General features: G+C 42.3%; 1 protein-coding gene and 1 pseudogene across 1 annotated transcript; both read right to left on the reverse strand.

Annotated features, from left to right (window-relative positions):
- Window positions 1–1,610: 1,610 nt before the first annotated feature.
- LOC125517118 (expansin-B7) lies at window positions 1,611–3,008 on the reverse strand. The gene is made up of 2 exons (XM_048682307.2): window positions 2,439–3,008; window positions 1,611–2,324 (listed from the first exon to the last, which is right to left on the reverse strand). The coding sequence occupies exons 1-2, from the start codon at window positions 2,802–2,804 to the stop codon at window positions 1,797–1,799; spliced, it is 894 nt and encodes a 297-aa protein (XP_048538264.2). The 5' UTR covers window positions 2,805–3,008; the 3' UTR covers window positions 1,611–1,796.
- Window positions 3,009–4,122: 1,114 nt separating this feature from the next.
- On the reverse strand, window positions 4,123–6,675 carry LOC147965352 (uncharacterized; annotated as a pseudogene).
- Between the last annotated feature and the right edge of the window lie 10,714 nt (window positions 6,676–17,389).

The raw sequence follows: 17,389 nt of genomic DNA on the forward strand, positions 1-17,389 counted from the left end.
TGAAAAATGTTCATGATTTGTGATATGTGCATGAGTTTAAAAAAATGTTCATGATTTCAAAAATTATTCATGATTTCACAAAATTGAGAGTGATAGTGTATCTCGGTGATGTAGCAAAATGTAGTTATGGCCATTGGAGATTATGCTTTTTTTATTCTATTGCAAACCACGGGCCCTTTTGCTAATAATAATAAAGGGGATATTGCTTCTGGCGGTACGTCATTGGAAATTACCTCCAAAGTTGAAAAATGTTACCCACTGGTGACACCTATAAGTATAAAAAATATTTCACACTGGGAAATCCCTGCCTGGGCCGGCCCAGTAGAAATCTTCTATACTACACTCTGCAAGCTGGGAGAAGAAACAATGCGCCTGTTTTGGTCGGCCCATATCTGGGCGGTCTGTTTTACAAATTTCAAATTTTGTTTTTTCGTCTTCCTTTTTTTCCCATTTAAATAATTTGGGGATTACAAAAGTTCGGAAAATTAAAAAAATGATGATTTTGAAATAAAATGTTTAATAGTTCGTAAATGTTTGTGGACAGAGAAAATGTCTATGGTTTTTTTTCTAAAAATGTTCAAATATTGAAAAAATATTCACAATTTGGAAACAAATGGTCGGGAATAAAAACCCTCTATTTATTTTTTTGAAAAGTTTGCCTCTTCAAAATGATAATGAAATGAAACCAAATTTCACCAGTTCAAAAAATGTTCATGAATTGAAAAACATCCTAAAACTTCATAAACTCATCATGACTTACAAAATAGTTTATTGATTCATAGAATGTTCATTGTCTCAAAAAATGATCACGCATTTCAAAAAGTGTTCATTAAATCAAAAAAATGTTCGTGAATTTCAAAAATTGTTCCACCAAACAATTTCCACAAAAATGTTCGTTGATTCTAGAAGTGTTGCTCTAGTCAAGAAAAACATTTAAAATAATGTCCACAATTAAAAACGTTGCAAATAGTATAAAATTTCCATGATCTTAGAAAATGTTCGGAAATATGTAAAAATGTTTATGAATTTTAAAAAATGTGCATGATTTCAGACATGTTCACGAGTTTTAAAAAATGTTCATGATTTTCAGAAAATATTCATGATTTCACGAAAATGAGAGTGATAGTGTATCTCGGTGATGCAGCAAAATGTGATCATGTCCATTGGAGTTTATAAGTTTTTTCTCTCATTGCAACGCACGGGCCCTTTTGCTAGAACAAAATATGTTCAATAATTTCAAAAATTGTTCCACCAATTTTTTTAAAAAATATTCATTAATTCGAGAAATGTTCATGGATTCAAGAAAATTGTTTGAAAAATATTCACTATTTAAAAAAATGTTTGCAAATTGTATAAAAGGTCCATAAATTCAAAAAATGTTTTTGGTTTCAGAAAATGTTCAAAAATTTGTAATTGTGTTCATGGATTTGAAAAATGTTCACGATTTCAGATATATGCACAAGTTTAAAAAAATATTCATCATTTTAAAAAATTGTTCATCATTTCATGAAATTGAGAGTGATAGTGTATCTCAGTGATGCAGCAAAATGTGGTAATGACCATTGAAGATTAAGATTTTTTTTCTCACGTTGCAACACACATGCCCTTGCTAGTAGCTAAAATGTCTTTATTATATTGTTCGAGACACGTATACCATGAAAAACGTATGCGCTACGAGAGAGAACACGTAGCTAGCACACGAAGACGACACACACCGGACGTCACAAGCGACGTCTCAGCTAGCTTAATTGGCACGATTAACCCATGCATGGACGTGCATGGATGAGCGGGAGGGGTCAATCGAACTGGACGAGGGAGCTGTACACCGTGTTGGGCTGCCAGTCGGCTGGGATGACCTGCTCGGCGACGAGCGACCTGCCGGACTCGTTGGTGACCCGCAGAGAAAAGGGCCCCTGCAGCGGGCGGTGCGTGTCCAGGCGCCAGATGGATCCCCACGACTCCCTCATCGGCGTCCAGACCCCCGTCGGCTCACCATTGTCCGGCCGCGACTCCATGAGGTCCACCTGCGCCACGTCGCCGTTGCCGTTCTCGTACTCCACCAGGATGGCCAGGTAGTTCGGGTTCGACCCCTGCTCCACGTGGAACGTCACCGACAGCCCCGGGTACTGGCACGGCACCCTCTTAAACTGCATGTCGATGATGCCGGCGTGGCGGAGCCCGTCGTTTCGGCCGTCCTTGGCCATGGCGCCGAAGGCGGTGCCGCTGAGGTCGAAGTGGTAGCGGGCCACCGGGTAGTAGTTCATGTCGGTGATGATCACCGTCTCAGGGATGCCGGAGCACGCTGCGTGAGCCACGCACCTTATCTGCACGCAACGCAGCGCAACAATCCAAGATCCATCAGCTTGGAAAAACAAACGAAACGACAAGCACTCTACCGTCAGTGTCAAGCAACTGCAATGTCGGCCACAGTAGCTGACCTGGTAGCACGAGCCGCATCCCTTGCCGTCCTTGAAGAGCGGCTCGTTACCGCACGACGTCATGGCGTTGAACGGCGGCAGGTTCACGTTCTTGAACCCGCACGCGCCACCATTGTCGTCCGGCCCGGCGCCGCCGGGAGCGCCGTACCAGGTGGCCCTGGCGTCGAGCCAGCCCCCGCCGTCGACGTTGGTGCCGCTGCCGCCGCTGCCGGGGCTGGGGGTGGGGGTAGCGGGGGCGGGTGTAGGTGTAGGGGAGTGTCCGGGGCAGAATATGGCAGGCAGAAACCAAAAGCAGGCGCAGCAGCCATCGGCGGCGAGCAGGAAGAAGAGAGCGACCGCAACGGCGTAGGCGGAGGCCGCTGCCATCGCTTGCTTTTGCTGGTTAATGGCTTGATGCAGTTGGTGGGGGGCGTGTGAATTTATAGGCCGGCAACTCAAGTGCTAAGCTTCTTCTTCGTCTACCAGATCAAATCAAAAGGAGGAAAAGGACGAGGGAATGAATGAACGGAGATGGCGGATGGAGAAAGGAGGAGCCAGGCGTGATGGCAGGGCCGGTTCACATGTGGACGGCGGGACTCGCCCAACTGGCTGCTATACACCATTACCCGTGATCACGGGATGCAATTCTCTCTGCTTTTAAAAATCATCAACCATACATACATGCTGCATTACAGGTGCTTCCTCCATGTATTTATGCCTGCAGCCAGCATATCACCATGCCGATTGCAGACCATAGAGGCATCTTTTTCTTGGCGTTTTGTACGGAAGTCGTAGCAATTACAGCCACATGATCCGTCTTGCAATCAGTGACGAGCTTGTGTATTCATGTACCGCGAAAATACCAAACTAGTGCTATGAAAATGCCCAGCTGAAAGTTACGTGCGCGTCGCCAGAGGATCAGGGCATGATACGAAAATAGGATAGTGGTTACGTACAAGATACCGGTGAAATGGTATGAAAACACGAGTATCCAGTGACATACTCCCTTCGTCCCATAATATAAGAACATTTTTGACAGTAGTGTAGTATTAAAAACGTTCTTATATTTTGGGATAGAGGGAGTACTAACGAAGCATCGAAATATCAGCAGAAAGAAGGAACATCGAAAGATACAGTGTTGGATGTATAATAGTCAGTTCACCTTTTCCTTTAATACATGTAAACTCACAAATAGTACAAATGTAATTATCTGGATACAGTATTAGAAAAACTACAAAGTAGCTCTTGCATTTAGTAATTATAATGAAACCTCTTAAAGACATCTTCTTTGTGGTATTAATCCTTGAAGGTGAAATGCAATAAAACTTTCCGAAAGCCCTTGAATCACTCATACAAAAAGTTGAAAAGTCATAAGTGACGAACGTATTTGAGGAAGATGGGCAGTGCAAACAAGTTGAATCACAAGATCATTGCCATAGTGTCGAGGTAAGATTTCAACAAATAGCCAAACCAACATAAGCAACATGACACACTAGATCCAGACAATCGACTCTGCAAGACACAAACCTCCATGCAGTGGCGGCGCCAGGATTTTGAGGCTGGGTATTCATTGGCACAAAAAAATTACTCTAAATGTATTATAAAGACACCAGTACAACAATAGTAATTTTTAATGCATCAAACCATACTAATTATACATAAACATAAAGACACCAGTACACACCAGTACCTCTTGATTGACAGATTGATGATATCCCATCTTACAATATAACTTTGCGATCGCCTTTTTGGAAGAGATTGATGACATCCTCATCCTTTACTTGATTGAAGAATTCTCTCTCAACAAATGTAACCAAACAATTGTTCAAGTAATCATCACCCATTTTGCTCCTTAGCTTATTCTTCACATGGTTCATTAAAGAGAACACCCTTTCAACACTAGCAGTAGCTACTGGCAGAATTAATACCAATTTAAGAAGCTTGTAAACAATATAGTATTGTTCATGCTTGTTTGTCTCAACAAGCATAACTGAAAGCTCACACAGGTTCTTCAAGTTTTGAAACCTTTCATCTCTACGCACATGAGTAACATACATGTTTAGTTGCCATGGAAGTCTTGCCAGTTCATCACTTGTGAAATCATTAGCATAAAACTTTGTAGCAAGCCTAACCAATTTCTCTTGATCATAAGCAGCAAATAGACGAAGTGAACAAAATGCTGCCATGCAAGAAAGTAGATCTGTGTTTACCTCATCAAATCTGCCATTCAACTCACTAATTTACCTATCAATGACACTCACGTACATATTAACTTTGAAGCGATGGTAATTCGTTGCACCATTAAAGAAACCCCTTCTAGGCCGGCCAGCGGGAAAGTAAGGACCCTCCATATCAACAATTTTGATCTTATGCTTTGTACAAAAAGATGTGACCTTTTTGAGAAAATCATCCCATCCAGGATCAGTCCTCAAACCCTCCAAGTGATACTTTGTGATATCAACAAGCTCAATAGCATGAACAATATCTTGGTCTTGCTTTTGCAAAGCTCTACTCAACTCATCTGTGTATCCAAATATTTCTTGCATCAAGTGTGCCATGAAAACAAACTCAAATGATCGAAATGGTGTCAATATGGTTAGAGCCGCTTGCGCCTCCGCACCATGGTACTCTTTTCCAATCTTGATGAGGACTCGTCGTATTGCACCATACATACAGATGACATGGTTCACGGTTTTGAAGTGAGAGCCCCAACGTGTATCACATGGCCTTCCCAAACCCATTTCCTGATTCAGCCCACTCCCCGTTTCTACTTCTTCCAATTCCAATGCATCAATGAGTTCCTCAGCCTGAGCTATACGAAGCATTCTCATCTTTTTACAAGACATGCCAAGAGCATTTAACAAGTGTGCAAGTTGTTGAAAGAACCAAGTACAATCACCACTCTCTTTAGCAACAGCAACAAGAGTTAACTGTAGTTGATGGGCAAAACAATGAACATAGTAGGCAGAAGGAGACTCATCCATAATCAGTTTTTTTAGGCCATTAGCATTACCTTTCATGTTGCTAGCTCCATCATATCCTTGCCCACGAACCTTGCAAAGGTCAAATTGTACTTCATAAGCATTTGCTCAATTGCAGATTTAAGTGTCAAAGAGGTAGTATCTTGAACATGAGCAACACCAAGAAATCTTACAACAGCCCTTCCTTTCTTATCAACATAACGCAAGCAAATTGCCAACTGTTCATTCTGATACACATCACTAGACTCATCTGCAAGTATTGCAAAGTGGCCACCATCAAGTTCTTCAATGACTAATTTTGTAGTCTCCTGTGCACAACATTTTATTAACTCATGTTGTATATCATGGTGAGTCATCTTGCAGTTCTGTGGAGCATTTTTAAGAACAACCCTATCAACCTCTTCAAAATTTCCAGCTAGCCAATTTAAAAGCTCAAGAAAATTTCCTTTATTTAGTGAGTTTTCACTTTCATCATGTCCTCTAAATGCCAAGCCTTGGTGCAATAGAAATCTCAAACATTTGAGTGTCCATGTCAAACGCTGCTTATACAAAGCCTTATATTGTGAGGTGTTTGAAGCAAAAGACTCCCTAATTGATGCTTGTGGTGTAGTGAACATATCATACTTCTCTTGAGCTTCAGCATGAGCACTACTAACCTCACCTTCATGTTTCTTCAATCTCGATTTCATGTTCCAGTTCCTAAATCCATTCTTCACAAATGCATCTCCACCGGGATATTTTGTCTTATCCTTGAACAGATAGCAAACAAAGTAGAAAGCACTTTTTTTTGTCACACTATACTCAATCCATGGAAATTCTTTAAACCAAGCACGACAAAAGCGACGGTCAACTCCACTTTTATTTGTATACTCAAAGTTATGATTCTTTGGTTGACATGGCTTCATCTCAATATATCTTCTTCTTACTCTATCTTGGTCATTGACAGCATACATTGAGATGGGAATCCGCTTCCCAGGATCATGTTCGAGTGCCTCCAAATCTGCTTCCATTGGTTCATCATATGCATCACTTGTTTCAGCATCTTTATCAATTGGGGTTGGGGTTGCTTCTCTGCTCTCCGGTTCACATTCCGCATCCGGTGCTTGCACTAACGCCAATTGCAAATTGCTCTCAAGCTGAACATGAGAGGTACAAGTACCCGATGCAGCTGCACTCTGATTCGGTGTAGAAGTTTCATCAATCTTCTTTGCTTTTGAAGCTTTTTCCCACAAAGCCAGAATCCTATTGCCACCACCAGTCCCATTCTTCTTCTTCATCTACATTACAACAAAACAAGGAAGAAATTAGCATCTACAGACTACAAACAGGATATGATGGTGGGCCGTGCGTTGCATCCACAAGCCAGAATCCTACAAACTGTCTACAAATTAACAAAACAAGGAAGAATCCTACTCCAGCTGCAAAATCGAATCAACTAAAAAACTGAAACTTTGTTTTCTTTAATACTATACCTGAACGCAGGGCACTGACGCAGGCGGGAGAAAGAAGCTGCCGCTGGGCGGCGCCGCGGCGGGCGATGGGCGGCTGGGGCGGGGCAGCAGGCGGACGGCGAGCGCCGGGGCGGGGCGGCGTCGCAACGATGCAGTCCGAGGGGCGGCCGGCGGACGGCGAGCGCTGGGGCTGGGCGGCGTCGCAGGCTCGCAGCGATGCAGTCTGAGGGGCGGCCGGCGGACGGCGACGTCGGCGAGCACCGGCGGCGCTGAGCGGATGAGGGCGGGGCGGCGGCCGGTGACTCGGTGAGCGGGAGCGGGGCCTGGGCGGCTAGGGCTCGAGCAGGGGAAGGGATTGGGGAACGACCGAACGAGGCAACGAGCGAGAGAAGGGAGCGAGCGGTGGGCCGTGCGTTGCAGCTATGTATTAATTTTTTTTTTTGCGCTCAATAATGGGTATTCATACGAATACACATGAATACCCTCAGCGCCGCCAGTGCCTCCATGACCCTTTTTTTTAACCAGAGTATTTTTTTTTGCAAAAATGACTCAAATCTATTATAAAGGTTCATTAGAAGTACAAAGCATCCTAAACATAATAAAAATGACAACGAGGTCCCTGAACCACCGAACGACCATTGCTGTTGCCCGTCGACGCGCTGTTGTCGCCGCTCCCGTATCCGAGTTGGCCTAACCTTATCGACGACAGCTGGAAAGTCTTTGTGCATGTGCTTCTAAAGACCAACTTCTTGGAGCCGCCGTTGAGCCCTTGAACCGATCCAAAGAACCTGACATCAGATCTCACCATCACATGCACATGACGAGAAACCCTGACATCGACACCCCGAGGACCTGGCTGAAATCTACGTCGGCGTTCCATCTAATCCGTCGTGATAGATGAATTGGAGGAGGATCAAAGCATAAAAGACTGATATGAAGAAGAAGCGTCGCCATCCACCTAAGCGTCGCCCTGCATGGACTAAAAATCCTAAACTATCTAATACTCGGAGACGAGGCACTAGAATTCCTCTCCCAGCCACCGGTTGTCAGAGTGGCTAATGAAGGGGAGAAGAATCCACGAGCATGCCCATGAAGATCGAGGGGAGTTTGCCCTAATCTACTTGCGAAAAAAGGATGAGAGTAATTTTGTCCGCAAAAGCACAACCACGACTAATGTTTACAACGACCATAAAATTCTCACCTGCCGTGAACCAATGCCTTGGAAGCACAACCATTTTTATGGTTTTATTTTGGTTTGTTTGAATTTTTATTTTTATTTCTCTTTTTTTGCTTTTTGGTTTCTTCTTTAAGTTCCTGAACTCTCTTTTCTCATCCATGAGCTTATTTAAAATATGTGAACCTTTTCAAATTCATAATATTTTGCAAATACGTGAAAATTTTAAAATCTGTAAAAAAACTTATTAATAATTTTTTAATATTCCTGTTTTTTCTTCAGAAAACCAGGTATTTGTTTTGTTTTCCAGAACCAAAAACTACTGTTTTCCTAACAAAGAGGCTAACGAGCTGGCGAACGACTCGGGCAGCCGAGCGACGACCAAATGGGCCAGCTCAGGTGTCGCTCGGTGGGAGCGCTAGTTACGAACCTGCGCTGAAGTAGTAGGGGGCTCCTATGTGCTGCTCTCTGCGGCAGACTGTCGACGTAACGCACAGGCAAATCTGTCGACTAGGCCGGCCCATCTCACTCGCGAACAGTAGATCACGCTGGAATAAAAAAGGATGCATTGCCAAGATTCGTACGCTAGACCCGCCGCTTCCGAGCATACGAACAGAACCAGTTGAGCTAGCTAGCTTTCTTGATTCCAGAAAAGCGCAAAACCTTAAGAAACTCAAACGCCGATCCGAACGTTTTCAAAAATTCAAACGCAAAACTTTTTTTTTCACAAAACGTGAATGTTTTATCAAATGAGAACATCTTTATTTTTTTTACAAATTTTGAGAAAACTCAAACATTTTTCAACATGCAAACAAATTTTGGAGGCCCAAACATTTTTCTAAACGGGAACATGTTTTAAATTACCCCAAAAAACTGAACAGGAACAATTTTTCAAATTCCAAAACAAAGTTTGGAAACACAAACAACTTTTGCACGCGAACATTTTTTGAAACTCTAGAACAAAATTTGGAAACACGAACATTTTTTGAAATTTGCAAACAATTTTGGAAACTCTCGAACAAAACTTGGAAATATTAACATTTTTTGAAATTTGCAAACAAATTTTTAAACAGGAACATTTTTCAAACTACCAAAGAAATTTTGAAAACATGAACATTTTTTGAAAATTTGCGAACAATTTTGAAAATGCAAACATTTTCTTGAATCCCAAATAATTTTTGAGAAGTTGTGAAATTTTGAACAGGCACATAAAGAAAAAGAAGAAGAAGAAAAAAGAATAAATACAGAAAACAAAAAACAAAAATATAGGAAACTGAAAACCAGTCAAAAACAAAAAAAAAGGTTCAGGAACCTTCTAGAAGGTTCCCAAAACCAATAAAGACCAGGGCTCGAACCTTCCAGAAGGTTCACAAAACCGATTCAAATCTACACGTTAGCTATCTCTGATGGGCCGGCCCAGTGTTAGGTTAGGTGTTATCGCTGTGTGCGTTAGGTCGACAGTTTGACGCAAAGAGCGTCATATAGGAAATTCCGTAGTAGGGCGCTACTTGGCGTGCTCTTAGTCGTCATGGTGTGTCACGTTCTGTATGCTTTCTTTGGATTTTGTTTTTTTTTCATTTTCTCTACGCATTTTCGGGGTTTTTCTTAGGATTTGAACAAAAAAATCAAAAAACAAATTGCACAAAAAACGTGTATTTTTTTTCCTTCTGCAAGAGGCAGAGATTTACTTCTCGTGGATGCATGAATTTGCTTCCGTAGATGCACGGTCGTGTCTATCAGAAAGGAAAAAAAAATTCGTTCCGTGAGAGGCACATATTTAGTTCTCGTGGAGACACGGATTTGTTTTCGCGAGAGGCACGGTCGTGCCTCTCGGAAAGGAAAAAACCTGTTTTTTTTCATTTCGCGAGAGGCACAGAATTACTTTCGTGCCTCTCGGAAAGGGAAAAAACACGTTTTCTAGTTCCGCTAGAGGCACGAATTTGCTTCCATAAAAGGCATGGTCGTGCCTCTCAAAAAGAAAAAAAAAACATGTTTTTCTCGCTTCGCGGGAGACGCTGATTTACTTCTCGTGAAGGCACGGACTTGTTTCCGCGAGAGACACGGTTGTGCCTCCTGAAAAGAAAGAAAAAAAACGTGTTTTCTCTTTTTTTTCCTGTTCTGCTAGAGGCACGGATTTGCTTCCGCGAGAAAGAACATGTGTTTTTTCGTTCCGCAAGAGACACAAATTTACTTTTCGTGGAGACATGGATTTGTTTTCGCAAGAGGCACGGCCGTGCCTCTCAAAAAGTAAAAAAACGCGTGCCTCTTCGGAAAGGCATTAAAAAACATGCTCTTAGTTCGGGTTTTTTTTTCCGGTTTTACTTGTGAAAAAAAGTCTATCGAAATCTATCAACATGTAATCTAGTTTTAAATATCTCGACACGAGAAACCAACGATAAAAACGATTTAAGATTTAGATGCACGATTTAAGAGATAAAATATTTGAATAAACGAATCTATGAAAAAAACACTCACATGTTGCCGTAAAGGACGTACATGCAGCGTGTCACTTTTCATAACCTAACAAGATAGGAATGTCTTTTAGAGGAAGTACCCATTAATTGTTTTTTTTTTTGAGTTGAAGTACCCGTTAATTAGTGAATTCGGCGCTGATTAGGACGAGGCCTCTGTAGGACACCTACGGGTGTCAAATTTATGAGCCTTCGCACAGATCGCAAACCAACTAGGCCGACCCATTATGGACGCAACGAAGAGAAATGGTACTGTAGCGGCTCAATATTGCAGCACCCAGTTCACTGTAGTACCCACACTATAGGTGACCTGCGCTGTAGAGCCCTTTTTTCTGTCGGTTTTTATCAAAACATTTCTAAATACACATTGAAATATTTTGTAATATAAGTTAAATATTTTTATAATGCATGCTAAAATTTTTGTAACATACGATACATTTTTAATACAGTGATTTTTAATATATGCTAAACAAGTTATATGTACATATTAAACATTTTTGTAATATACGTTGGACATTTTATAATGCATGATGAATTTTTTTTGTAATCTACGATGAATATTTCTTAATATACGATGAATATTTTTGTAATACACAAAAACGAAAAACAGAAGAAAAAATAAACCATAAAAAGTAAAACCATTGTAAACAGGGAGCAACTAACCAAGAGGTACCCCTTGAGGGAGCCCCACAAGGTTCACTTGGCACGCTCTCAGCCGCTGCCACGTGTCACGTGCTGGGCTTCCTTTAGGTTTTTCTTCTTTTTTTCTTTTCCTGTAAGCGTTTTCGGGGTTTAGATGGTTTTTCGCGGGTTTTTTTGGCTTTTAGTTTTTGCTTGATATTCCCTAGATTTTGGATTTTTTTGAATTTTTTTGCGTGAAAAAACATTTTTTTGGATTACATGATAGGCACAAGTTTGCCATGTATTTTCTCCCGGCAACCGTGCCTTTTAGAAAGGGGAAAATACATTTTTTTTCTTGCATGAGTGACACTGATTTGCGTGTTGAGGAGGTACAGGTTTGCTTTCGCGAGAGGAATATTTGTTCCTCTCGAAGAAAGGAAAAACAGATTTTCTTTTTTTGTTCTTTCACGAGAGGCACAGGTTTGCTTCCGCAAAAGGTACTCTTAAAAAAAATAGATTTTTTTCATGAGAGACACAGATTTGCTTCTTGTGGAGGCACATATTTGGGTTCGGGAGAGGCATAATTATGCCTCTCGGAAAGAAAAAACATGTTTTTTTGGTTTCTACAAGAGGCATAGATTTGTTTCCGCGGGAAATACTATTGTATCTCTCGGAAAGGAAAAAACATGTTTCCGCCGACTATCTTTTTCTACAGATTTGTTTGGGTTCTTTTCTAAAAAAAAGTTCACAGAAACCTATTAATATAAGATCTAATTTTAAAAATCTCGATGCGAGGAATCCAATGGTGAAAACGGTTTAAAATTGGATGCAAAGGTTCAAGTGATAAGATGTTTTGGTAAAACAAATTAATAAAAAAAGAAAAAACTTACAGGTTGTGACAAATGACACGCATGTAGTGCGCCATTTGTCAGCCCAAGAAAGTTGGCACGATCTTTGCAAAGTGTATACCTTAAAAGTGATTTCACCGAAAACATGACAAAACAGTGTAAAACCCACACAAAACCATCGAAAAGCTAACAAACGCCGACATGGGCCGCGGCAGGAGCGGGCGCCCGCAGCCGTCGCGCCGCTTGGCTTGGTCTTCAGAAATATAGATGGACAATAAGTGTCTGGAACATTGGCGCTCAGGAAAGCTTTAGGTCTCCTTTGTTTTAGAGGATAGAAAAATTATTGGAATAGGAAAGTCATAAAAAATAAGATGACATGTATCTTAAATCTTATGAGTAGGAATATAAAAGAAGATGCCCTTTGATTCACATTATACGATTTTTTACTTTTTCATTGAGTCTAGGCTAATGTTTATTTTCTTATGAAATGTGAAGGATAGAAAGAATTCTTCCATAGAAATAGGATTCCATTCCTACAAACCAAAGGGCTCTAAAGGAATTTTTCCTATACAAATCCTATCCTATGAAATTCCTACAAGATTCCTCCAAACCAAAGAAACCTTAGCTCTATCGGATCATCTATATCCACTACTATTAAACAATCAAACAAGAATTTATTTACGTGCACCCTGTAATTAGCCCCACAACAACCCACGACGCAGTCAACACCACATGATTTGTCCCACAAATCTCAATCTAACGGTCATCATTGATCCAAATGGCTCTATAGTGTGGACTTGGCAATTTCCAATGACTGACCATACTCCACCGATGAAACCATCCCACGTCCCCACATCCCGCATCGGCACCTCCTACAATCACGGGACGCATGCAATCTGAACTACCACCAGTTAACCTCTCTCCATTAATTAGCGCTCACCTCTCAATCTAATCAATTCACGTACGAAACCTCCATCCAATAGAGAGAAACCCCCAAGAGCATGCAAGCCCGCCGATGTAAGCGAGACGCCGCCGCCGGGAGCCCGGATGCGTGAGGAGCCCGTCGTTCAGGAATCCAAAGCAACGCAGGAGGGAGGGAGAACAGGGCACGCAGAGAAGAGGACACGCCCAAGCTGGCGGTGCGCTCGCCCGGCAACACGCACGCGGCCTGGCCCTGTCCGGCGCCGGCGGCGCATGTCCCCAAGGATCAAGGGATGAACGCTCCCATGAAAAGACACGTCATGGTCTCAGTGTCGAAGAGATCAGAAGTACGCACCGATTGGCTCGCTGGCAACGCGCGTGCCTTGGGCCTGTCCCGCGAAGGCGCGTGCGCCATGGGAGGCACATGAAGAGCTCACATACAGCTGGGTGATAGAGCCACCCGTGTATGCTGGCAAGACACAGGTGCTCTCGCCCGGAGCCAGAACTCATGTACGAGAAGTAGCAGCCATGACAGGACGCGAGCCACCGGCGGCGACGCGCGAGGAGGAGTTGTGCTTTCTTCCGGGCGACATAGGCATTATCCTATTTGTCATTACAACACAACAAGTGATTCAAACGCTCATGTTCATGATGCATCAATATGCGAGTTTTGATTTTTGTTCAATATGAGAGAATACTGGTTTTCTCCTTTTGTTCTTATTTTGCACCACCCATCATCCTTATCAAAATTTGCTCCACAACATGATGGTTGTGCATGCTTACAACGGCACGATGATGGCAAGGAATCTGAATGTCACCTCTCTTTCTCACTTCAGTTTTCTGATGCTACATGTTGGCCAATTGTTATCTCTGGAGTACTTCATCTATGTGCGCTTTTGTAAGAATATTCCAATGTGTGATTGCTACCAGTTCTACTGAAAATCACAAGTCTCCGATATTATTGCCACTTTAGTGTAAAAATTTAGATTATTTTCCTTGTACGCATTTGTTGTTCAGATGTTAAAAATTAGTGATATTCCTGCTATCTTATAGGTTACTCTTGGCGTTGTGACTGTGATGCATGAGTATTCACAACTATAATTCAGCCAGCGTTTACTATGAAAGAATTGGCTACAGGAATTGCTTTGTACTTATTATCAGCGTTTAACCACCAACGATGTCTTTTGTAGAGCAGGTCTCACATTAATTCTCTAATACTTGGATATTGAGCACAACCCTTCGATATCTTGAGTTATTGTTTTCACCCATATTTGAGCTGGCAAGATCATTCCTTGCACGCTTACACCTTGATGATCTGTACCCATGCATTTTTTATACAGCAATAAGGAGAATTCAAATCTTTTCCGGTGGAAACAGTTGGCTTATTTAATCAGACGCACTCATTGTATGTGATTTGAATACGCTGACAAAACATTTCACTTATTTTTTCAAGGATTAGGTACCCTTTTTGCTGGTTAAAGTCAAAAATGTCTGAATAGGTACTTGGATTTTTTTAAGGGGACAACCCGGCCTCTGCATCATATGATGCACACAGCCAAGTACTTGGATTGCTTGTACAAGACACATCTTATTTCAATTAGTATATATCCATAGTTTCAGATTGCTAGCTAATAAAACTAAGTTGCAAAGTAAGGTACCATGTCATATATGAGCGTAATCTTGGCTATTTTTTGTTGTTATTTTCTTACATTGACAATAAGTACAACAAATATATTGCAACACGAGACATGCTTACGAAATGTGTTTACTGTGAAAGTATTATCGATCTCCCATGTTGTGTGTTAACGAATGAGCAACCTAAATGCCTTTTCAGTTACAAATGTGGATGAAGGGGTGTAGAGAATATAATCTTGGTGAAGACATTTCAACAATGTTGTACAAGTAAATTTGTTGGACTAGAGCAATAGCAAATTTTATTGCTTCGTTTCTATATTCCCTTCCAGATGTATTTTACACGTTATCAACTTGGAATAGAGGATATCTCACAATCAAATTTGAAGTTACTCTTCCTCACATTTTTTTGGAAGATACTCTACAAAATTCATAACATGGTTGGGCATTGTCCAATACATTATGTTTAATTTTCTTCACCATTATATGCTCTTTATTTGTGGCCGCATTCCTTATACCAATTGTTTATTCATTTACATTTTTTCCTTGTAATAGTTCTATGAGCTCTATCGGACCGCATGTCCACCATTGATTTTCCTTTGAAAAACTTCTCATTGTTGCCCAACTTACATAATGATAGCGAGCCAAATATGGTGTCTAAGTTTATCTTCAAGCATGGCGAGTGTCTTCAGTTAGATCTTTGAATTCACGCTTGTTGTGGTTTACTTGTGCAGAGGTGCTATTCAAATCTAACCTTTGAAAGGAGCAAGACGTGCATTGCACGTGCAAGCTTACTAATACATACAAACAATCTACCTGGCGTCAGATTACAAGAGTGCAGTTAAAGCTATACAGGAGGGACCTCGGCACTGTATGGAGCTGTGGCGCATGAGACCAAAGGGCGCTCTAGTTATTTTACCTTTTGTTTTATTAGACATGAGTTTAGAATCTTAAATGTCGAGGGTCACTGTTGGTGTCAAAACCGGCGGATCTCGGGTAGGGGGTCCCGAACTGTGCGTTTAGGCCGGATGGTAACAGGAGGCAAGGAACACGAAGTTTTACCCAGGTTCGGGCCCTCTTGATGGAGGTAAAACCCTACGTCCTGCTTGATTAATATTGATGATATGGGTAGTACAAGAGTAGATCCACCACGAGATCAAGGAGGCTAAACCCTAGAAGCTAGCCTATGGTATGATTGTTGTATATGGAGTTGTATATCCTATCGACTAGCCTGGCCCTGGTTTATATAATGCACCAGAGGCCTAGGTTAACAAGAGTCCTAGCCGAATACGCCGGTGGGGAGAAGTCCTTGTCTTGATGCCAAGTCTTGTAGAATCTTCCATGTATGCGGCAGCTGTCCGAACTGGCCCATGAGTATACGGCCACGGGGGTCCTCGGCCCAATCTATCAGATCGGGAGATGACGTGTTCAGTACCCCCTAGTCCAGGACACCGTCAGTAGCCCCCTGAACCGGTCTTCAAGTTAGGGACGCTCCTCGATTCTTCCGAACCGTTCTTCATCTTCGGTTGACGGTCTTGAAAACTGGTTCAACAAATCTTCTCATCTTCGATCTTGAGGATCGCCGAAATGCATTCGGCGAGTTTACACGTCGGGTATCCGAGGAGCCCCTTTAAGTTTCCGGCCATTATCAATGCCTTGTTATTTTTATGCCACACCTCGGGTTTGAAGTTGTTCCTGGGAGGCAGTGTCCTCTTGCGTCCGAGCTCCAACGCCGGACTGCATTCGAGGTATCTTTTGCGGCCGAGCACCAATGCCGGACCGCTTCCGAGCTCCAATGCCGGAATGTATCCGAGCTCCAACGCCAGACTATGTCCAAGCTCCAACGCTGGACAGTGTCCCAGCTCCAACGCCGGACTATATCCGAGGTGTCATATCACCTTGGTTCAAAAAAGTTGAAGGAGTTTAGCCGAGCTTAATGTCGGAAATGCCCTCTATGGAGCCAGCCACTAGCGCCCGAGCTTTATGCCGGACTGCTTCCGAGGTGGTGCACCACCCCGACTATGGGCCGATTTTTTGTCAATATTTTTTATTATTGCAATTTATTCTCTGCCGAGATATATGGCCAGTAGCCCTCAAGGTGTGTATCGGTCTAAAACCCGAGATGCACATGAAGGATGACGTAAGACCGCTGATCCCAGTAGCCGCTGAGACTCAGGTTGATTTGCAAAATCGGTCTGAGGACCAAGTCCTAGCTCGGCAGAATACTTCGGGACAGAAAAAGCGGCGTGCTCAGTCCTCGAGACTCGAGTTGGGTGCGGCCGACCAACCTGAGGATCAAAATCTCCTTGGAAACTGTATTGCACTTGAAATTTTCTGCATTGAATAGGCAATGCAGTAGCCCCCGAGACACTGGTCGGGTGGCAACACCAGATCAGGGGATCGATGTGCCCCTTTAATATTTGTAAATAATGAGCCCGAAGCCCAGTAGCCCCCGAGCCTTAATGCGGGCACGGGTGGCCGAATTAAGGATTGATATCCATAGTAAAATCACAAATTATGTGTAATGACTCTATGTATCCAAGTACTTTACGTCATTAATGCTCGGATCCGCATTGTACAAAACTTTGTTGACCGACCATCGGCCTCCACCTCCTCGGCCAGTAGCCGAGGAGTGTTTGTCCTACTTTATAAAGCCTTTATGAGGGCAAAGATTTACGACAAACAAGGCAATCTGGCCATACGGTTTTATGAATAAAGGTACGCAGAGAGATATGTTATATTACTGTTTAACATAAGAAATGTCTTCCAAAGAAAATAGTCCCGCTATCGGTTCCTTTCTTTGGGTTGTCATGCTAAGCATGATCATGCAGCCTCAGCTCTAATGTAAGAGCATAATATCGAGGATTTAGTTT

Source organism: Triticum urartu, chromosome 6A (genome assembly GCF_056163025.1).
Source record: "Triticum urartu cultivar PI428250 chromosome 6A, HENAU_Tu73, whole genome shotgun sequence".
Taxonomy (NCBI): Eukaryota; Viridiplantae; Streptophyta; class Magnoliopsida; order Poales; family Poaceae; genus Triticum; species Triticum urartu.

Coding starts and splice junctions, on each gene's coding strand:
- LOC125517118 (XM_048682307.2), bottom strand. CDS start 2,804: ATGGCAGCGGCCTCCGCCTACGCCGTTGCGGTCGCTCTCTTCTTCCTG. Junction 2,325..2,438: donor GATGCGGCTCGTGCTACCAG/GTCAGCTACTGT, acceptor CGTTGCGTGCAG/ATAAGGTGCGTGGCTCACGC.